The sequence below is a fragment of the Euprymna scolopes genome, chromosome 7 (assembly GCF_053919585.1).
Source record: "Euprymna scolopes isolate OS-2025 chromosome 7, ASM5391958v1, whole genome shotgun sequence".
Lineage (NCBI taxonomy): Eukaryota > Metazoa > Mollusca > Cephalopoda > Sepiida > Sepiolidae > Euprymna > Euprymna scolopes.
Genome location: NC_136488.1, coordinates 153,013,235 through 153,038,044, shown reverse-complemented (window position 1 = coordinate 153,038,044; position 24,810 = coordinate 153,013,235). Strand labels below are relative to the sequence as shown.

Below are 24,810 nucleotides of genomic sequence, written 5' to 3'. Positions count from 1 at the left end.
CCAGCCTAGCTGTGTTTAAAATAAGCTAAAATATATTGTAATTCATGCAGATTTCGTATTTATTATAGAGCCAATTCTCTATTCTTTATATTGTCCTTAATATATAGTGGCGTTTTCAAAAGTTTAAAAAATAATACAAATGAAGAAATAAGAAAATGGATTTGGGTGCCATCAACTAGAATCTGAACCAAAACATTTAGCACTCCAGCAAGGTCTCCTACCAATGTAGCTATAAAGAGATAGGTAAGAAAGATTTCATATTAAACTACTTGGAAGAAATGAATTGAATTTTGCCATGCGCAGGAAGTAAAAATATGTTGGCATGTTCAAATGAACAGTTTACATTTCAACCTGCCAACATTTTTGTACGCCTTATTCATCAATCCAAACATAGATCTTACTCAATATAAATAAATTTATCTGTGCCTAAACCTAAGCATAGATTCCATGAGAAAAGCTTTCTTAGAACTGCATGCCTGTGGAATTGTCTTCATTTTTCTGCTTTCCAGCTGACTACAATATGGTTGTCTTCAAGTCTAACGTAAAACAAGTTTTTGATGAGCCGTTTCATATAAGTTAACAAATTTACCAAATTTCGATTACTAACGATTACTATATTGTCCAATTTCTACTGTACACTCTTTAACCCTTATCCTCGAGTGGCCTTGATGGCCGTGATGCTTATGTAAAAAAAAAAAAAAAAAAAAAAAAGAGAAAGCATCCTTGACATGATTACTAGTTCCTGTTAATTATGTGACCGATCATTCAAGAGTTTATCAGTTAAAGATTTGAATATATTTAAATTTAAAAATATAAATTTATGTGAATATTTACACACAAACAGACATCCGTTTTATTTATATAGACGGACAAATCGAGGGGAACACAAGTATATAAAATAATTTTGTGTTTCTTTCAGACAGGATATTAAACTTTTTTTTAATGTTTTAGACTACAGGAAGTAAGGAGGCTACAGTTTCAAAATTTATATTTTATTAATCAGTGTTTACTGGAACTTACATTTTTATATTACAAACTACTTAATTTAGAATCACTTTTTTGCTTTAATACATTTAGACAGACGAGACATTTTTATTTAGTTATTTCTTTTTGGGGGGGGGAGGGGGCTGCAAGTTAGGGGGCTTTTATACTAGAGCTAAAACAGGGATAAGCATTAACCAAAAAGAACTGTTTAAAAGGGTTACAAAAGACATCCTGTTATATTGTGTATATATATTGTTATACAAATAATATTTAGCTCTGTATGTTATATTTTTCTATAATATATCTTAAATATTATACAAAGCACTTTAATAAATGCACATATCTAGCTTAATAAAACTATGAAACAATTTCATCTAAGTTTCATATCAATATAATTTATCTTACTATTATAAAAAAATGCAAAGCTGTAAAATAAAACAGATTTTATTCACTAATGAGCAATAGTAAGGAAAACTAAAAGCCACGTAAGAATAGGAACGAGACGGATAGCTTGTCAGTTCAATGATGAATGGAATGAACAATAATTACTAAGGAAAATTTTACAAGTATTTGTTTACATTGGATTTGAAAATGTAGTTTGCAGGGAAGCAGTTCATTGATGTGTTCCGCAGATGAAAGAAAAAAAAAAAAAAAACTTTATCGAAATTCCGATTGACAAGCATACAGAGGAAGAAAAGAACGTTCTCAGTTGTGGTTGATGACAAGTTCTTGTGGTGAATGCCTTACAGGAAAGAACCAGAGATTGGAGTCCAGTTGAGTCCACTTCCGTGGGTATAATACAATGCTGGAGTCTGATACATTCTGAAATAGACTGTTCCGACCATTTTTTCAACAGTCTTTTTTTCTTTTAAATCTGTAATGAAAGCCAGTACTGGGAGCTTATCAAAGCAAGGGGCTTCATTTTGACAGAATCAAAGATATGAGCATTGGTGACGAAATGAGAAGCTTGGTTTGAGATGTATTAGAAGTGACATTTTGTTTTCCACATTGCAGTACTTGTTCCAAATTGGGAGAAAGACGAAACAAGATCTTGATCATCAATGCTTTTCCAAGTGTTGCCATAGACAGTTGCCTGCAAAAACATCTGTTCAAAATCCTATTTAAAAAAGATTAAATCCATCACAATGCATTTCAGTTTCTTAAATGTTCTCTCCTTGCCTCTCCAGATGTAGCCAATTTTCTCTCATACCTGCATTTGTTACTTAAATCTTCACCCGCAATCTCTACAAGGCTCCCAGCTAATCTTTTAAACCTAAAAATCTGCTGAACCTAATCAGATCGTTGTGATTGCAATTTTAATTGAACGATTTAGACAAGAAATTGATTTGGTAGGAAAAAAACCCAAAAAAAACTTAGAAGTCTTTTTGCAAATCTAATTAGAATAAAAATGTTCTTTTGTTTAATTATCTCAGAACAGAATTAACCGTTTTCTTACTAGTAATTAATTAAGCAAAATAATGAGGGGGTGGGACAAGGCAAATATCAAAGACGTGACTCAGATGCAACACAAAGTCAATACAACTCCATTACAGCTGCAATGTTAGGTGTGACATACAAAATTTCAACAATTCCTTATTTTTTTAGAAGAACTTTCACGTGCAAACTCAAGGCTGCAAGTTTTATTTACAATTACATTTGTGTTTACCGTTGATTCCATGTCTTAATTTCTATATTTGTCTTTTTCAATCTTAGTTTGTGTTTTTTTTTTTTTTTGTTATTTTACTTAGTAAATTGAAAAATTTCATTCAGACATCTATTTTAAACATCCCATAATTTAAAATTTCATATTTATCAAAACATCAACATAAACGGGATTTTGATTTTTAAATTGGCAGAACAAAAAGGAAAAACTTCCACATATCCAATGTCTTTAATTGAATCTGTACTTGAAGATAGAGTTCAGGGTGGAAGGCGATACTTGGTTTCTACTGTACTTCCAGGAAACTGGGTTTAATCTACTTAAAAATCTGAAGCAACACAATATCTTCTAAAATCCAATCTCCGATCTACAACTTGGGAGGTGGAATTAATAGACTTAAGTGAGAGTGTTGTATATTCTGAAACAGAATGAAAGTTAGTATACAGGGTGCTCAAAAAATTGGTATTTCTCATTTTGTAAAGTAATGTTGAAATCTCAAATTTTCACAGAATTTATAGCAGATCAATATTTTATATTTAATTTCTTATTTTTGTTCCGTTTCAGGTTGAGCTGTGCCATTCATTCAACTCATTTCGAGTCATAAAATGTCTGAATACAGTCTTTGTGATTGCGTGCAATGTAAAATTTGGAAAACAAATTTGGACATTAAAAAAAAAAAAAAACTTATTTTTTTAGATGAGGATTAATTTAAATTATTTGAACTAATGTTCTCATTTTATTTTTACAATGTTTCAGCTAATGTGACCGTCTTGAGAGGAGTCATTTTGAATTTGTGAATCCACAGACCTATGGTGCAACAAGTCGAGACAAGCAGGATTTCTCTTCACAAGTGAAAAATTTACTTTTACCATGACTAATGTTTGTGCAAAATTTAAAAAGGTGTGGTTATTGAGATAGAGTGTGAATAAATGAATGGATGAACAATTTGGGAGCAATTTTACCCCTAGAGAAGCAACCAGAGTTATTCGTGAAAATCCGTTCTGGCAAAAAATTTACTTTCACCATAACTAATGTTTGTGCATTGCTAAAAAAGAAAAAAATCCAAGGTGTGGTTATTGAGAAAAGTACGGAGAAATGAACGGGAGTGAATTACTAGGTTCAATCCCAGCTTTGTCAGGGGACCAATAAATAGAAGTGTTGATTAACAATTACTTCTAAGTGACAATGTTCTTGGTGTTGAAGGTTCAATCCTTACAACATGCAACAATAACCAAGAAAAACAATTAAAAAAATTGGTTGATGGGATGAGAACAATATAAACTTGTGCTAGATAAAGATTCAATTTGAAATTCCATATAGGTTTTCCTAGTTTGACACCAAATTCTTTAGTTTGAAAAGATTTATCTGATGAAGGTCAAAGGTTACATTAGTCGAAACTTGAAAATAACTGAAATAGTAGTCCAAATGATACATCTGCAAGGACAAAGCATCTGATCATTAACATTGGAAAATTCAAACAGGTTTGAAAACTCTTGCAAGACCCTAAGAAATTCTTAAAGCAAACAAGGTCTTGTTCATTGTAGAGACTCACTACTGACCCATATTATAACCTATGGTCCCTTATCTTATGACTTTCAACCTTGAAAAAGTGATTTTTCTAAATTTGATGTATGGATCTAATGCTCTTCTATAACAGTAATTGCTATCTAAGATTTTAGACTGAGCAGATAAGTTTTCGAGTTATCAATGTTTCCATGACAACTTTAGAACTGCACTGACCCAACTGACTTATTCTTGCATTGTCTTGCGACTGCTTCCCACCTGAAAGATTTGTTTCCTGTTTAATTAAAGATATTAAGAATTTTTTGTTTGAAGTTTATATTTGTTATTTTTGTTTTTAACTTATTGAAAAAGAACATTCTACTTGATTTAATATAAAGCAAAATAAAACTTTAAAAATACATAAAAAAATAAATTAGAAAATCACAGTAATTTCAACCAATTTGGGGTATTTTTATTGCAACCAATTTAAGAAATCTTTGTCTTAACATATTTAATAGTTTTGCTTTCTTTTTATTGCAAAAACGACTGATTTTGTTATTCTTCAACTACTAGCAGGGCTACCTGGCATTGATTGGAGGCAAATATGCAACAACTTTTATCCTTACTCTCTTCCTTTTTTGCCCAACCCATTCTTCTCTCAATACACAAACTAGCATAAGGAAAACAGAGTTACTTCCCTTTACATCATATAACCGTCTGACACCCAATTAATGAGTCGTTTTTAAACTTTAGTTATACATCCGGGCTTAATTAAATATATTTTTTTCAAGTTTTAACTAAAACATACATTTTGCTTTTATATAATAAAGAGAATCAACAAATGCATTCAATTTTAATATTTGTGTTTTCATATGCCTGAGGAATTTGTAATTCAAACAATGTTACACAAAGCAATTTGATTTACAGAAATGCTTAGAGGTTTCTCTAATAAAGCATTTAAGTTTTATTTTTTTTGTTTGTTTATGTTGGTTCAAGTGTAAAAAAAATATTTAGTTAAAAACGAGACACTTTCAGTTTGTAAAAATATCCAAGTTGGAGGCCAGACCTGATTTATGCATGTTCAGTTTAATTTTCTATTTTGATATCAAATTTTCATTGATAAAATCATGCAATAAAATTATGGTAATAAAACAAAAAGTTATGATAACCACAGCATGCACATCTTAATTTGAAATTAAGCAATCTCCAATAAAACAAAACCTTTTTAAATAATAATTCTGAACAGAGTTGAAAAACAAATTAGCTAGAAATGTTACATCTCATTTAAATTGAAAGTTATAAGGTTTTAATTAATGTATGCTGCAAGATCAAGAAAATGTCACTTATATAATCAAATGTGCTTGAAGCAAATATTTCTCCATACAAAAGTTTGAGAATTATAGCTAGTATTTTGGTTTACACGTTTATATATGATTTATATTAGTTTATTATGGTGATAAAAAAAAAGAATATAAAACTAAATGTTTTGATTAATTAAATGAACACATCTTATTTTTTCAGTTGGATTGGTTAGTATACCATGAATGTGGTTGAATAAACTTTTTGATAAACTAGGATATCATTTGAAATTAAGAGCTTGAGTTATACACTATTGAACTACTACATAGACCTTTGTGCAATCTTAAATTTAATTTTTCACGTGCGTGTGTAAAAAAAATTTTTTTTTCACTTCAAGGCTTCTTCAAGATAAAATGCATACATACTAAGTAAATGTTCATTGTCTTAGGCCAGTTTCCTTAAGTCTTTGTTTATTCTTTTCTTCCAATTTTCCCTATGCATTCCATTGGATTTTCATTTGTGTTTTATCTTACTCTCATACACAAATGTTTAAAATTTTAACTCCCATCAGATTTAGTATCACACTATGTTTCATGCCTACCAAAGGCAATTGTCAGGTTTTGCTTTTATTGCAGTCAGTTCTCATTCTAAAACACAATTTAGGCTTATGTAAAAAAAAAAAAAAAAAAAAAAAAAAAATTGAGATGAATATGGGTTGTGAGAATTGTTTTTTACCTTTTCATTTTTCTTTTTCTATCTAAATTTATTTGATATTAAAGTACAAATGCACTAAATATGTATGAGTCGACAGTTTGATGATTACCTCCTGTATGAAACCTTAAAAATTCTATCAGTTGCAATGTATATAAGTGACCTGTGTGTGTGTGGTACAGTCTAGTGGACTAAGGTCAATTTTTGGTCAAAAGATTTGAAACTTGAAATATAGGGGATTAAGACCTGTGGAACAAATTCGTAGCCAGTAAAAATAGTTAAGAGGGGGTAAAAATTGAAAAATTAGAACTTGGCAGGCGTAAGCTGACTTAATATGAACCCTTTACACACACAGAAATATACATTTATACATTCAACTGAGACAAACAGTTACACAAGAGCCATAGCATATATTGGCAACAGATGATGTATATTAGTTATCCTTTATTCACTTAAGCCTTTTTATTATCAAATTGAACCCTTAAGTAAATTTATAAAACTCAATGATGAATTTAGTATTTATTTGAAAAAAACTTTCATAAAATTTAAAACTTATTCGTCCTAAAACAAGAATCTAGTGTTTAGATTGAAAATTAATCAATGCCACAACAGGAAGCATGTTTGTTTGTTCTAAGGTTTCTGTTGTGATAAACAATCCCTAGTGTAGGGTACATTAATTTGTAGTGTGTATGTATTCTAAGCTTGGATTGGATACAAAGTGTGAAGACAGACAATTTCTCAGCTAAAAAGTCTAAATTCCTTCATATTTAACAAATAAAAAATATGGAAAACAAACAAATTATAGGTTATAGTTTTTATATTGCAAACAATCCTATATTATTTGTTATAGGAAAAACGGTCCTGTATCTTTTTTTAGTTGTGTGCAAACAACTCTATAAGTCACTGTTCGGTCTGTCCGTAACACTTTTGTGCTTGGCCTTTTTTTGGTTAAGATCAAAGGTCTGTTGTCAATAGATGCTGTTCTTAGCTTTTAAGTGTAGTATCTGTTCTTACTACATGCTGTACTTATGTTTGTAACTTTTTGATATAAAGTAGGGGGATCACTTTTCTGTATTAATTTAATGTAAAATGATCACCCACTTTACAACAAGTCAGTCTCAAAGCCATTCAAGTCATTCTCCAGATCATTCAAGTTGTTTTTGAAGGATTCCAGTTATTTTTTAAACATTCAAGTCATTCTTAAGGTCATTCAATTCATCCTTAAGTTCATTAAAGTCATTCTAAGTCATTTACTTTTTATTTAAGTCATTTCAGCCCATTTTTCAGTCATTTTAGTTTATCTTTAAGAATTTCATGTCAATGCTACATTCATGCATCCATTCATTACACGAGAGCATGTGACTAATGGCTATTGGCCTTGTTTTTTTTTTTTTTTTTTAAATAAAGGTTAAAGATGTACAGATTTGAAAATGCTTAATTTTTCATAAAGTTATACTCATTTCAAACATTCCTAGATAATGCTATTTTATCTTCATACATATATCAGTTCCACATGAAATTGTCCTTTTGAACAGCAAAGAAATTTTCTATTTAATATCAACATTCGCCTATCTTGTCAATATTACTGTTAGTAAATTTTTTTTTTTTTTTTCAATTTACAAAACTTCTTTAAAACGAGATCCGTCTCTAAAGAAAAAAAAAAACAAAAAAAAAAAACTGTAGTTTAGACCTGAATTGTGTATGTATTTTCAATTTTCTTTTGTTTTTGCCAAGTATGGAGCATTCTACCAGATGTCAGACATTCCAGCTGATAGATCTTGAGATTCTAACTGTCCCTTCAAGTGTAATTGCCTGTATCTCTTGCACTTAGTTCACCAAGTATATTTACAAGACAGTTCTTGAAATTAGTTTTCATGAGTTTGGTTGCTCCTATAATTACCATTATGATGGAGATCTAGAATTCCAATTTCTTTTCATGGTCATAAATATCAGTAATGAAATGCACTTTAAAGCTAAGCATTTTATAACTCATTGATATAGCTGTATTCAAAAGGATATTGAGCACAAAGTAGGACCTGCTGTACAAGTTCAGTTTTGCTTCCAGTTTCAGGAATCAACCAGTCTTGCCCGTCGTATACAATAAGTTAAATAAAAAATTAAATTGAATTTACATTTTATTTTGTCATAAATTAAGGACAGAAAACATTTATGCTGGGATTAAATTAAGAAATTTTGAAAATAATTTAAACTTGTGGATTAATAGTACCAGTATTTTATAAACCAGATTAATCAAGACCAATTAGAGTAATAGTAAGATAACTATTAAACTTAACCTTGGGATATCTCATCAAATTCTGATATACAAGAAATCTATTTACATATACAGGGTAATACTGTTTACTATAGTAATCTCAATAAGAACCTTACAAAAGTGAATAAAGATACCGGCATAACGAATATGAACCTAAATAGTAAATAAATACAGCACAGCTTAAGTGTTTTAAATAAACTTATTTACATATAAGCATGATAAGCTCACAATGTTAATTGTATGTAATAAGATCATTCAAAAGATTCATATAGCTGTGCATATAAAAATATCATTCAAAGATTAGACTGTATTATAAAAATCAATAAGAGGAACAAACAAACTTTGGATAGGCAGCTTACTATAAAGATAATGACTGCTCAACTTACATTCTAGTTAGAAATATTTTTCAATGAAAATTGCTTCAGACAAAGCATAAAACCACTTGATGTAAGAAGTTAAGACAAAAAAAAATACAAGGTCAAAAACTTGCCAATGATAATGGATTCTGACTTAGAAAACAGCAATTCTTCCCTCTTTGTCAGAAACATCGCTCATGGAATGTGAGGAGTAAAAGACAAAATAAGGAAAGCAGTTTAAATTCTCTTGAAATGCCCGAGTTTGTTGATTTTCTTAAATAAAATCAAATTTTTAACAAAAAATTAAAACCATAATTGTTATTTTAGAAGCAATTTCAATAAAACTACAATGTTGGAATTTCTCTTTTTTTTTTTTTTTTTTTTTTTTTTTTTTTCTTTTAAATCTAGGAGATTTTGTAAAATATTTAGAACTAAATTTTGTTTTAGACATATGTAAGAAATATTTAAGGTATACCACTATATATTGTACAAAAAAACCCCCCAAAACTCAAGGCGTGGTTAATGAGAAAAGTGCGAACAAACCAACGGACGAATGTTTTTGGGAACAATTTTACCCCTGTATTAATAGCCCCTAGGTGGGGCAACCAGAGTTATCCCAGAAAATCTGTTCTGGCAAAAATTCACTTTCATCATGAATAATATTTGTGCAAAATTTTCAAGAATCCAAGGCTTAGTTATGGAGAAAAGTGCGAACGAATAGAAGTGAATTACTATATCTAATACTTCCTTTGGTTTTTTTTTGACGGGCGGGGGGTTTAAAAAAAAAAAAAAAAAAATGTAGTTCTGCATTTTCTTGTTCATATACTCTTGAAAAAAGATTCCCTTGCCTTCTTGTCTCTTAGAGTCATTGTTGAGGTGCAGTAGGTATGACAGCCATTAGATCTTCAAGCATTTTTCTCATTCATGAGGTTGCTAGGCACATCATTATCAGGTTGAAACTGCCCCTTTATTTTTCCTTAAGAAATCCAGGTAATGTGTCAGGTGTCACTAATCGTAGGTATTTAATCAGTTTTCCTTTGCCAAGTTGCATAGCATTTTCTTACAATTTTGTCTATCTCAGTATTAACAAACTTGTGACAACATCATGTGTGCATGTGTTTCGCTTCTATGTAACCTTCATTTAAAATTTAATATTAATCAATAATTGAAACAAAGTTCAATAACATGAAAGGTGCTTATTTTGAATTAAACATTTTAAAAACAGACAAATCTTTAAAAATCTTTTTGATATACGTACCTCAATGATGCATGTACTTTGTTTAAAGAGTCAAATTTATGAAGGAAGACATTGTTTTAATCAGTCATGTTTTATAAATAACTAGCCTGGGTGCCCGGCACTGCCTGAGTGTTTGTAGGTGTGTTGAAGAAAAAAAAAAAAAAAAAAAGTGGTAGTAAGCAGGCAGGCTCAAACCCGTGACGCGAAGGTGTAAAAGAAAGCGAAAGAAAATCCTATTTTTTACCGCTACTCCATGACGCGTCCGGAAGTTAAAGCCTTCAAATTTAACGTAGTCAATCAAAAGCAGAAATGGCGTTGCTTCTAAACCTCCAGTGAAAACAGATCAGACACAAGGTAGTTTTTAATGCGAGAGGATAACTAGCTCTCCCCAAAAAGAGGAGGCACTCTGGCAGTTTCCAAATAAATAGTAATTGTCTCAGTATGAAAGGTTTCCCCCTACACTGACCAAGGACCAATTATAGAACATACTACACGGCTCGAAGGCAAGGCGGTTGCTTTCCAATAGTTTCGCTTTATACAAAAAAAAAAGACAAACACTAGAGATGACAGCATGGTGGGAATTTTGTTTTTCTATAAGAAAAAAAAAAAAAAAAAAAAAAAGACAGTTTGTGAATGCGATATATTACAATCTGGTAAACGCTTGCGCCCATTTCGCCCCTTATATAATAGATGGGGAAACAAATTCATATTAGATCAAAATCAGTTTAATAATGGCTACAATTTTTTTATTAAAATTTCTAAAAGTTAAAAAAAATTTATATATATATATATATATTTTTATTTATATATATATATATATATTTATATTTTCTATATATTATAAAACTACTTGATAAATTTACTCGATTTTTGGAATTTGACATGTTTCATGACAGGTATGCACAAAGATTTTTCTGCAATTTAGTTTTTTAAATTAGGTTCAATTCTAAATAAGCATCACATGAAGTACTAAACTTAAAAGTTTTATAAAACAATCTACCAGAATGCATTTCCATTTATTTTAAGCTACTGTTAATAGTTGGAGGGGGAAAAAAAAAATGACTTTATGACCCTTTGAAATTAAAAATTTGGAAACGTTTAAACTGTCCGATAGAAAGTAATTAAAATTTTTTTAGCAAATCCTCATGAAAATTTTGGAAGTCATTTACAATTTAATAATTTTATAAATAGAAATTAAAACATTGTCATAACAGAATTATTTATAACAATTTGGTTCGATTAATGATTTAATAACCAGGTGATATTGACATTAAATTCAACTTTCAAAATCCTATTAAAAAATATAAATTTGTTAAAAAAAAAAAAAAAAAAAGCTAAAAAGTAAAACTAGCCAACAACTTCATACATAATTTGTTCATCTGTTTTATATTTTTTTTAATGTAGCGCTCGATTTGTGGAATTTTAATATATAAAAATATCCAAGAATATTTCATTTAAGCCAATAAAATGTTTAACTAAGTGAAGAGGATTACTCATTTGCTAGAGATTTAACATTAGCAATTCAACAGCTTTTGCATTTTCATTATTAATTATTCTGCTTTCAAAATATACTTTATATATAGTAAATTTAGTCTGTTTCTAAGGATTGTTTTCTTCCTACAAATATTTGATTTTGCTTCAGTTTGTCTTGTGGATCATTGGCAGCATGTTAAAAAGTTTTATCAAATTCCTTCAAGAATATATTTTGTATAGGTTGGAATTATTTTCAAATGATCACAAACAAAAAGCTATTCAAAGTAACTTCCCTTTGAGTGGGAAAAAATATTTGAGAAAAAAAAAAAAAAAAAAAAGAAAATTCCAGGCATGTACACTACTCAGCAATGTTAGGTAGGTACAATCAGCTTCAAATAAATGGTTCCACAATCCATGCATGATGATCCAAAATGAAACCTTGGTTGGGAGTAATCGTGGGGATTCAGTCAACAATTTCAGTAGCAGTGAATCTTTATTTTTACATATTTTTTTTAAAATGGGGGTCCCTGGAATCCTATGGTATCAAACACAAAAAAAGTCCAAACAGGTCCAAAGTTTTGCAACTTTGTAACCAGTGGTACTAATAGAAATATTAGTCTGGGGGGTTTGTTTTAAAATGAAATGCAACAGCTAAGCTATCATGCATCATGTTCATTTCATCAGTGATAATTGTGATGTAATGATTGTGAGAACTCTGGCAATGAAATGTGTTATTACTGTTTGTAAAGATAGTAATAAAGTTTAAGTCAAAGAAACAAGATAAAGTTTTACTGCACTTACATTGCTTCTTAGTCCTCCTGTGCTAATGTTGGTATCAACATAATCCATAACTGTGTTGCGATCATTCAAATCAAATTTTTCATTGACAATTGCAGTTCTGTATCTAGAACACCATGGAGACAAAAGGTATGTGCATGCATGGATGCATAAGACCTGTTTTAACAGCATCGGCAACCACAGTTTTCCAAATTGCAGAGCCATGGTAATCCCAGGAAGACAAGTAAAGGCGGTAGTTTCCTGTTGCTTTCCATCTTGATTCAGGGGTGTATCTCCCACCCCCCACTTTTTAAACCCGCCCCTAGATACCAACCTGGAAATTTCTACAACTCGACAGTACATACAGTGCCTCGCCTTCCAAAACGGTCACCCATCTGGTTAACTTAAGTGATCTGGCGAGAACAGGTGTGTCAACGTGATTGTGCCATACTTAGGCATGTACAGGGTATATAAAGATGAGCAGCGCCTCCACATCAGTCTGTCTTTTTTTCAACAAAGATCCTCTTCATATAAATTATGTACCTCTGACCTGCACTCCGTGCAGAGAAAGTTTGGAAAATACAGTGGTATAACTCATTTTCCCTATAAATGGCGTTTGATACTGTATGGTTCTGAGGGCCTCAAATTGGATTGTAAAGTTGAAATTTTTTTGTAGAAGTAAAGGACTTTAACAAAAACAAACCACAGAATCGGAAGTCAATTTTTCCACAACTGACTCCTTGAGTCCACAATTATTTCAAGTCTGAGTGGGGTACATTTCTTTAAAAAGAATTTAAAACTTTATTTAAAAACTGAAGTTTTTTTTTTTTTGGGGGGGGGGGGGTTCAGCAGGGCAGCTTCTTGGCTCACCTCTGGGTGGGGATAGTCTAGTGCCATCAAATTCCTAACTAATCAAAAAGAAAAAGTGGAGCAATTCTAAGGAGAGCTTATTTCACTAAATTTAACTAAAGTGGTTAACAAACAAAATTAAAATATAAATTCCAAATGTAAACAATTATTTGCAAAATATTATGCAAAAAACATTCAAAAGAAACAGGAAAAAAAAAAAAAAGTGTCTGCCAAAAGGTGCTGGATTAAAGGAATAAATTAAAGATTGTCTCAATGTGATTTTATTTGTATTCAACAACTCTGAGTATTTATTAGGACTTATTAATTTATCTTGTTTGGATCAAGAAACGTTAAACTCATATTTGCTACATGTTATTGGTTTGTTTTGCGCCACGCAGAAAAATACCAGCTTTATCATATATATATATATATATATATACACACACACACACACACACACACACACACACACACACACACACACACATTTCATGAAGTTCCACGGGTTCTGCTAGTAAAAAATATTAAGGAGTAGTTAACGCAAGATTAGAGAGAGAGGGGGAGGGCAGGGAAAACAGATAAGTCACTTGTTCAGTTAATGATAAATTGCAGCTAATTACAAGATTTTTCTTTCAAAGATAGTTGAATACTTAAAGTAAAGTATTTTTAACATTTATTTTGTGTTATCTACATACTAGCAAGCCACCCCAGGGTAAAATATGCATAATTATATTTTAATTCATGCAGATTTCTTATAGAGCCAATTCTCTATTGATAATTCAATATATAGTAATGCTTAAAAAAAAAAAAAAAAAAGACCCGGGTACCATCCTCTAGAATCAAAACCAGAACGTTTAGCAATCCAGCCTTAGTCGTTATTCCTCTTTCTAGGACAATTACCGTTTGAGTTGACACAGATGGATACAAAAGATTAAAAATTAAGCAACTTTGAGTTATGAATGTTTAGTTTTGCACATACGCAAAAGCAACACCAGAAGGAATGTTTTATTTTATTTACCTTGCAAAAGTCAACTGCTTTATTCAATTTTGACCTCTCAGCAAATTTCAACTGTAGACCAAATATTCTGGAATAAGCCTTGTAGAGAGACTTGGCACACGCACTGACAAGCTCACTTATATTTCTGTATGCTAAAACGTTTTCATCTTAAATTCTATACAATGTAGAAACTATGCATAAATAGAAATCAGTGTAATAGTGAAATGAAAATAATTATCTAATAAGAAACTATAAAAAAAAAAAAAAATTGAATACGTAATTAACACTTGTTTTTGCAAAGAAATATGCAAATGAGTTAACTTTCATGTAGTCACTTGCATATCCATAACTGAGTGTATTAAGTTAATTTTAATGATTTTTAAATTGGAGATAAAAAAAGAAAAGAAAAGGCTTTTAATATCAGTGTCAGACTGAGAAAAAAAACTACTTTTTCTATTTAAATATTGTTCTAACCAACTTCTTAATATACTCAGGCATGGATATGCAAGATGTTTCTTGAAGGTTAATTTGCATATCGCTTTTGAAAAATGAGCATTCATTATTCATATTTTATAGTTTCTTATTAGAGAATTTGTTTCATGCAACTATTAAGCTCCATTCGTTTTACGGATGGTTTCTACAAAATTGCATAGAATTTAGGATGAAAACGTATCACACTGGGGTGTGTGGGTGTGTGTGTGCACGTACATATAAGTGACCTTGTCTTTATATGTACAAAACGTCTCCAGACTCCACTGGATATTTGGTCTACAGACTTGAAATATCTATACTCCTATAAATTCATCTTTTTTTCTGTGTGTATTGATATTCATATTAAAAAACCTTTCTCTATTTTATTTAAAAAGAAAATAGAACTTTCTTATATATGGGTTGTGGAAGTGCATTCACTAGCAAAAGATCTAACCGATTTGCATATTCTTATAAACATTCATCTTAATTCCTTATTAGTTTCTTCGGTTTTCTTATGGGACGATCATTTTTAGTTAACTATTATGTGTAATTATAGTCATACAGATATTCTACAGGATTTCTACTTCCATAATATTTGTGTAAAAAGCTTATAGTAAATACAAAACTGTTTCCATAAATATATATATATATATATATATATATATACATATATATTTGTTTAAAAAATTTTGCCTACCAAACCCCTCCTAAAGTTTTTGGTCTACAGACATGAAACTTCATATATAAAAGGTATATGAATCCATGCAAAACTTTATATTTGGTTTTAGCCCAGAAAAATCAATGCAAAAGTGTTAAAATTAGAAAAAAAAATTGCCAGGTGAAGGTCAAACACAAGCATTACGAATACATAACGTAGTAGCTATTGGTTCAGGTTTTAATTTCTAGTTTTGCAGTAAATGTGTCTTCATAGCCTAGTCATTGACAGCAGAGGCAAAAATAAATCGTGAGCTGAACGTTTTATTGCATCCAATATAATCTATAATATAAATCTCACCTGTTTGTATGTGTGTATGTTTGTCTGATGAAAACTTTCGACAGAGTCATCGGATGTTCACAAGATCAGTATTGTTTTAAAGCTTGACCTTTCAGACGACAAATTGGCTAAAAACATTAATTCACCCTCAACTGGGCACTTTTCTAAAGGGAGGGGGTTGCTTTTATCGCCAACATTTTTGAAAGTCATCCCGTCTTTTCGATTGACTAGCTTTAATCTAAACCTACATCACTTCAAGTTTGGCGATGGACGCAACAGCAAAGACGTCACTTTTTTCACATTCTTTTTCTCCACAGTACGGGTTCGAGCCTGCCTGTCTACTACCACTTTTCGTTTTTGCTCAACACACCTTCAAACACCCGGGCAACCAGGCTAGTGTGTGTGTGTGTAATATATATATATTATATATATAATTTAAAACTCTGGAACATTTTCAATTTATTATTTAGCCTATAAAAACAGCTGCCAAGAGTACAAAATTGGAGGGGGGGGGGGAAAGAAGAAACAGTTGAACATGGCAGGAATAGATTGACTAACTTCTGAGGATGCATACTAGTCATTTTTTTTACCCATCTGATGATAGCTCAGAGAGTAGCAACTAAGGCTGAAGCACTCAATGACTAGGGCTCGAGTGCTGAATATTTTGGTTCAGATTCCAGATGATGGCATCACTATATATATGAACAGGCTCCTTCAGTCTTTGACCGACTATGGATACCCACGTAGGGATGCCTGTGCATGAAAATTTTTATGGCAGGAGGTGCGCAATCTCCAACCATACCTCTCCCGAGTCGACATTGTTAAATACCAGTGGCAAGTGAAGTGTATGTACAGGACGACTGGAAACAAATGCTGAGATAAGCGGAGAGCACATACAGCGCACAGAATTTCCAAATGGTCACCCATCTGGTACTAACCAGGTCCAACGTAGCTTAACTTCAGTGATCTGACAAGAATAAGTGTGTCAACGCGATTATGCTCTGTGTGTGTGTGTGTGTGTGTGTGTATATATTGGGTACAATGTAATAATCAAGAATTTGCTCTTTAAATTTGAATATGAAATCTGAACAAATTAAAATCATTTAAATGTATTTTATGACTGGGCAACACCAGGTGGCCTGCTAGTTAAAGTATATAAAAACAAAGTCTTAGAGAAAAAAAAAAAAAGTTGACTTATTCACATTTAGTACGTATCCTTCATAATAGATCTGTACATATGTCTGCACACTTACCTTAGAAAATTCTTCTGTCTTAGTCAGTTTTTGTTTCTGTTGTTGCTGCTGTTGTATTTGGGAATTAGATTCATTAAAGATTTTTAAACATTCCTCGTATGGATCAGTCTCTGAGAGATCTGTATCTCCAAAGATGACATTTAACTCATCATCCGAGATTTCAGTGCTCTCATCACCACCAGATTGTCCAAATGCACCACTACTCTCCTCCCCTTCATCTTCACTACTCTCCTCCCCAAACAAGTCATCGATACTAATTGACCTGTTCTTTTTGTCCTTAACCACGCCACGATGTGGTTGTTTGCTCACAGAGTCATTATAGAGTTTGGATTTTGTGCTCTTTGCCAAGTCAGAGCTTTTGTGCTTTTTACTGTTAAGATGCTCATCTGACGACGAAAACCCACGCGACTCAGAGTTATTTTTCTTGATCTTTTTTGACAAATGTTCACAAGAACTGTCACCAGTGTGTTCCCTTTTTTTAGATTTTTCATGGCTATTATTTGATGAGGTTTTGCTGATTTTTTTCCCATCAGAAGAGCTGTACGAGGATTTATTTTTTTGGGACTCATTAAGTTTGTTACTTTCTAGTTTTTTAATCTTGTCCCTTTCAGGATTCATTCTGTGGTTTGCTTGGTTTGCTTTCCATACTTCCACACGCTCGTTAAGTTCCTTCGCTCTTTGAAGCTTCACGCTTTTTGTCAACAATGCCTCCTGCCGAACCTTTTCAATCAAACTGTTCATATTCGTGGTGCATTTCTCAGATTCTTTCCTCTTTAAATACAAACTGTTTTTACAAGACATGCCATCTTTCTTCTCCAGTTCATTTCGCTTTATCTCAGACTCGCTTTTCCGACGCACAGGCTCCATCTTTTTTGAACAAGATTCAAATTTGCGCTCGCCTTCACTCTTTCTACGCTCAACTTCTTTTTTACGGTCGGCATCCGCTTTAATTTTGCTCGAATCCACTTTAGTCTGAGGGTCGCTCCTTTTTTTGTCTCCATTTTCCCCACTACTTTTTTTCACCGACAACGAAGATGACGATTCACATTTTTTGTTTTCAACTTTAATAGGACGTTCTTTCACAGTGCAACCATTTCGGTTGCCTTCAGATTTTCTATGTTCTTTGTCTTTTGCACTTCGGTCTTTCTCACTGCTGTTACAGTTTAGTTCTTGTTCTTTCGGAATACTCCGACTTTCTTTTAGTTTTTTCATTTTTTCTGTAGCCGACGATTTTTCTTTGTTGTGGTGGTCTTTCTTATCTTTTCTTATGGAACTTTCGTCTTTAGATGATGAAACACAGCCTAAACTCTTCTTTTCAGAAGATGAAGAAACTTTCTTCTCCGATGAAGAAGAAACTTTTTTTTCGGACGATGAAGAAACTTTTTTCTCGGACGATGAAGAAGAAACTTTTTTCTCATGAGATGACAATGACTTTTTTTCACTCGTGGAAATTTTCTTCTCTGAAGAAGAATTTTTTTTCTCGGATAAAGATTTTTCCAAAGTCGATAACTTACCGTCTGAAATATTTTTTTTCCTTCCACTCTTGTCATCCAAAGAGGATTTATTTTTTTCCAGTTTGTTCTTGTCGTTAGAGACAGTTTTATATTTATTGCTGTCAGATATTTCCGAAGAACCATGTCGTTTGAGAACGTCTTCGGTTGTTTTAGAAGACTTGTGTGATTTTTCATTTGTGCTTGATTTGGAGTCAGTTTTGACAGATTTGTTGATTGTGGGCGAAACACGATCTTTTTTACCGTCATCGCCACTGCCTCTGTAGTTAATGGAATAGCTGGGGTTAGCGATACGAGCGGAATAGTTAAAATCTCCAGCTGCATTTTCAGAAAACGACAATATAGGTTCTACATCATCGGCGTCTTTTGATTCGCCATCGCTGCTTTGTTCACACGGCTGAGATGCTGCTTCATCGTCACTTTCATCACTGAATTTTGCATCGATGACAAGTTCGTGTTCTTCATCGTCATCCGAAGGGATTCTAGTTGGTGTATAAGAAGAATGATCGCTATTAAGTTTTTCTACAGACGGGTTACTAGAATAACAGTTATCTAATAAATTAAAGAAAGACTTGTTGCTAAAGCCTGCATCAAAATTACTCACAGGATCATACTCTGAATGGGTCGTCGACTGCGTGGAATATCTGTGCATACGTTTCAGCTCACTAATTGGGGTCGGGTTGTATTCAGGCACGGAGTTTGATGCAATATCACAGTTGTATTCGCTAACCTTTTTTTCCTTTTTCTTGGTGATCGAATACTCCTCATAGCGACCTTTCTTAATTTGGTTATCACAGCTTGGCTGATAGTTGGATATTCCATCACAGTTGTACTTTGTGTAAGCTTTGTATTTAGAAGAACTGTCCAAACAAACATCAGTGGCTTTATCGTATGTTCCATCTGATAATGTCACCTGTGGTTTGTAAGTATATAACTTTGTAAGATCTTTATCTAATGTACATGATGAATAGGTGGGTTTTGTGAAAGGTTTGGCCACCTCATTGATGGGTAGAGCCTTTTCTATTAAAAGTCCTTTGTCATTATCAAGGAGTACAGTATCCCCTAAATGGTTATTTAGTTTCTGGTTGACTGCAGTGTTTTTCCCAATCCATGATGGATCTGTATAAAAAAATAAAAGAAAGAAATGAGAACAATTCTTGTAAAAAAAAGAAAAAAAAATGTTCATGGATAGAACATCTGATTATAGAGATTGTGTGTCTAAAACAGTTACCGCCTGCATCATAAATCTCTAAAACATAACCATCTGATCTCATTCTCAATTTTATTTAAAAGATGTATTATTAGTAATATAATATAGATTAAACACTGTAATATTTATTATTCAAAGATGGTGTCACTACAAGAACACAATTGCAACTTCTTGCCCATGTTCTTTTCTTTTAAAGGTGACGAGTTCCTATTCTTTTGCTGAGTAAGGGTAAAATAAATTCAAAAATTGACATAATTATTACATGAAGGATTCTGTGCTATGAAACAGGTGCTGTCAAGAATTGAACATTTTAACATGTTGAAACAAAAACGGTAAGATGAATACCATCTTGAAATAGACTTTTTGTCATATATATATATATATATATATATATATATATAAGGATTCATCAGGTTATTACTTGTTTTTGCAATAATTGTTGATTTTTTTTATTAGTTCCTTACATCAAGTGTCTAAAAGACAAACGAAAGATGATTATTGCAAAAACAGGAGATGCCTATTGACATTAGTCTTGAAAAGATCAAGGCTGTAGGTAGAAGGAAAACTGAGCAGGGAGTTCCACCACCTTGCAGTCCTTAGAAAGAAACTACTAGAATCGGAAGCTGTATTACAATGAAGTATTGAAACAATGAATTGACAGACCACTAGACCAAGGAGTCAAACTGGAACAAAAGCAGGGAATAGATAAAACAATTCTGAAAAACACATGCCATAGTAGTATTTATTGAAAAAAACAGACTATCAACATTACATCTTTGAGAGAGAGGGTGCAGTGAGGAAGGGTGGGGTCAATCAAATTACATCTACCATCCCAAATATGACAACCGTATTCCATAAATGATCTGATAGTAGATTTGTAGAGATAGAGAATAGCTTTGGGTGTGAGAAAATGTTTATAACAGGGGTTCTCATTAGGGGTGAATTTCGGGATTTAAAAGGGGTGAATTATGACTTTGGAGAAAAGATCTACTGGAGATGCTCTGGGCCGAATATTGTAAATCCATAGTAGCCACCGCTACACTGAAATAATAATTCAAAACAGAATATCATAAACATATATTTAATAAATGATTAATGGTTTCAACCAACTCCAATAGACATTAATTAATAATTATCACTACAAATAAGATTATACTAAGTTTAAAGATCAAATTATTTCAACCATTTTAAATATGCACTAAATAATTACTAACAAGTTAGATCATACTAATTAAGGTGATATTAAAATATCAGAAATAATAAACTAAGAAACTGACAATCTTTAAATTTGAATAATCGACTTAAAAAAATTATTCAACCAATACGGCAATCTGCCTTTGCTAGGTCAACAAGTTATCCCCCTTGATAGTCAAATCTTAATTTAACAGAAATTCAAATTTCAACGGTCGGCCTAATGAGAACGCAGAAATTTTTTTAAAAATAAATATAAAATATTTTAATTATAATTATACAAATATTACAGTAAGTAATTAAATAATGCTGCATTTTGATAGTCCCACAAAATTAATTAAAATATTATTGTAATAATAGCAAATATTAAATATATTTCAAGTCGCCATTTCTGTGATATATGTATATACTGTATTCAGATTGTATTAATAAATCTTTTCATTTGCTTCAGTTAGTGTATTTTACTACTGCATTGTATTGCCTTCTACAAATCACATTTATGTACATACTAAACAATGCTTCAAGCAAACTACATTAACCTCTTATCTTTTGCTGAATTTTATCTCTAAGTATGTAGGTACCCTACAATAATTTTGTTTCTTCTACCGTCTGCATGTGTGTTATCTGTTTTTATTCCCATTATAATTCCAGTTGTTTTCTCTTTGTTAGCTATTCTGATTATGCCAGTTTTTGTGACTGTGCTTCGCTAGCTAGTCTAGTTTTTATGTACTAAAACGGAGAATATTCTCCTGTAATTAAGCATATTACACATTCTTGTTTATGCATCCTTGTCATTGTATACTTCTTCATGTCAGCCATGATGCTGATTATAGAAAAATTAAATCTATAAAATTGTCTGTAAAAAGTTCCATTTATAAATTTTATATTTTGGAATTTTCCATGTCTTAATTACAGAATTTGGAGCCCATCATGAGTATCAAAGAAAGAAAGTATGATCATTCATATATTGAGTATGGATTCACATCTATCGTCATCAATGGAGAACAGCCTCAATGTGTTATCTATATATATAAAAGCAAAAATGTATGTATGTGTGTAGGTTTGTGTGTCTGCTAAAAACTTTCGACAGACAACGAAAATTCAAACTCTGTATCATATCAGAGCCCCATCCTTAGCTCGAAAAATATTAAAAAAATTGGCCAAAAACGTTCATTTTTTCACCCCGAAAGCGACAATTTCGGGGTCAACAAAAACGGTCTTCTCGTGACAAGCGGTTCTACGCATGCGGCAGATGATGTCACAACCTGATTTACTTTAAATAGTTGAAAAACTGAACAAATTTCATGTACGTCGCGTTAGGTCAGTTAATTAGCGCGTTGGTTCATTATCTAAACGTTTTGGATTCGAATCGTGGTGCGAGATGTCTTTTTTTTTTCGATTTTTTAAATTTAAATATTGAACCAGTGTTATTTAAGCCAAACCATTTTTCACATAACGTTTGTTTTTCTGTTTTTTTTTTTTTTTTTTTTACTTCGCTTATCCACCCCCGACCACACACCCAAAAACACCCGGGTACCTACCGATTTTTTAAATTTTAATATCGAAACAGGCTTATTTCAGCCATTTTTCCCCCCGTGTTCGTTTTTCTGTTTTCATCGTTCGTTTGCTTTTTTTTTTTTTTTTCGATGTTTTGATTACCCCCTCCCTAATTAAAAGGTTGTTTTCTTTTTTAACTTCGCTTATAACAAACAAACCTGGTCATTAACGTCGCCGTAATGCTCGACGACACCTGTCAATTTGGTTCTTAAATTCAAACATCTTTCAGTAACTCATTCTGGCTGGCCGATTTTATTTTCAAACTTCGCCTCAGGGCTTCGGGTTTGATCCTACCCCCCCCTCTTTTTTATTTAACACCACACACACACCTACAAACACCTGGGAAATGCTGGGTATCCCCACTAGTTTGTAATAAAGCTTTGACAAACGATTCTATGAAACCAGCAAAGATGAAGCAACATTTACAAAATGTTTATCCTCAACATAAAGACAAGAACAAAAACTTTTTTGAACGTCATGGGAATGCTGTAAAAAGGATGAGGCTCGTATCAACAGATTTTAAAGAAAATAAACAAAGTTACTGAAGCTTATTATGTAGCTCTTGAAATAGCAAAGCAGAAAAAAAAACCACATACAATTGGGGAAAATTTAATTAAGCCTTGCTCTCTCAAAAGGGTGGAAATTGTGTTGGGAGAGGAAATGAAGAAAAAAATTGCAGCGGTTCCACTCTCAAACAGTACTGTTCAAAGGAGGATAAGCGATATGGCCATTGACATCAAGGATCAAGTTGTGCAAGAGATAAAGTCTTCAGCATTTGGATTATTTTCAATTCAACTTGATGAATCAACCGATGTGGCATCATGTTCCCAGTTGATGGTGTTTTCAAGGTATGTTCATGCAGGTTTATTTAAAGAGGACTTTCTTTTTTGTTCTCCTCTTGAACTAATGACCAAGGCCTCAGATATTTTAGAAAAAGTTTTACTTTTTTTCGACTCAGAATCTTTTGTGGGATAATATGTGTGAGTGCTGTACAGATGGAGCACCAGCTATGTTAGGGACAAAATCAGGATTCCAAGTATGTGTGAAAAGGAGAGCTCCAAAAACGAAAAGCATTCATTGTATGATCCATCATCAGGCACTCAAAGCCCCAAAACACTTCCAGCTCCGTTTGAGAAGGTTTAGGATCAAATAATTCAAATTGTGAATTTTGTCAAAGAAGGAGCTCTAAATTCCCGACTTTTCAAGCAGTTATGTTATGATATGGATGCTACTCATCATTCATTTCTTTTTCACACAAACGTCCGTTGGCTGTCAAGAGGAAATGTAACTGAGCGAATATTTTAACTTAGGGACAAGCTCAAATTGTTTTTCCAGTTTCAAGGTAAGACTGAATTTCTTGCCAGGCTAAACAATGAAGAATGGATCATGTGTCTTATTTAGTTGATATATTCGAGCAGCTGAATCTTCGGATGCAAGGAAGGAATACAAATATAAAATTAGTAGATGCCTTGGGAGCTTTTTATGAGCAAACTTGAAAATTGGAAGAGAAAAGTCAATACAAAAAATGTAGCTATGTTTGAGAAACTGACATCCATTCTTGATATTTGTGGTGAAGATAAGATGCTTCCACAGTTTGCAAAAAATGAAATTTTGCAACATTTGACAGCACTGAAAAATGAATTCAGCAGATACTTTCCTGAACTTGGTGATGAGGAGTTCGATTTAGTAAGAAATCCACTCAAATTGCCAGTTGAAAGAGTTCCAGATGATTGCCAAGATGAATTCCTTGAGCTAAAAACTGATCCGCAAGCAAGAGATATGTTTGATGAAAAACCAATAACAGAATTTTGGCCCCTGATGTGCGAATCCTACCCAAAAGTGTTGGAAATATCCGTGCATTGCTTCCATTTGTATCGACATATCTTTGAGAGTCAGGCTTTTCAACTTTGTTGCAAATTAAAACAAAGCAACACAGTAGATTACAGGTAGAAAACGATCTGCGTTGTGCCCTGTCAAGCACTCCTCCAAATATTTCAGAATTGGCCAAAGCAAAACAATCAGTTGTCATTTGATGAATCGTAATCTTCTGAATTAAATTGATTGCAGATTTTAATTTATTTTAATTATCTTTTTAATTGCATTAGTTTCATTTTTTTTTTTTTTTTTTTTTTTTTTTTTTTTTTAAGTAATTCATTATAAATAAAAAATAAATTCTGCTTTTATTTCTATTTTGTATATCCATCAATATTTTCAATTTGCATTTAATTTATAAAACTCAATTATAAACATAAGCCATGTATAATGTTGTGAATATATATATATATATATATATACACACACACACATATACAAATTAGGAAAAATAATATTTTTTTGTAATATTTGCATATTATTTAGAATGCATTTTTGAAAAACATTTTTTAGAAATGAGGGGGTGAATGAACCTTTGACAAATGGTAAAAGGGGTGCATGGGTCAAGCAAGCCTGAGAACCCCTGGTTTAGAAGGAACCAATTTTTTCGAGAAGCAGAAATAGCAATGGATT

At 32.0% G+C, this 24,810-nt stretch overlaps 1 protein-coding gene across 2 annotated transcripts in view; it reads right to left on the bottom strand.

Moving 5' to 3' along the window:
* Positions 1-24,810, bottom strand: part of LOC145280192 (uncharacterized) — a 145,878-nt gene that overhangs the window by 77,201 nt on the left and 43,867 nt on the right. For both annotated transcript variants that reach the window (XM_080131956.1, XM_080131957.1), the window contains exon 2: positions 16,837-19,466. In XM_080131956.1, the coding sequence (XP_079988082.1) occupies positions 16,837-19,466 (2,630 nt within the window). The remainder of the gene's footprint in view (positions 1-16,836; positions 19,467-24,810) is intronic.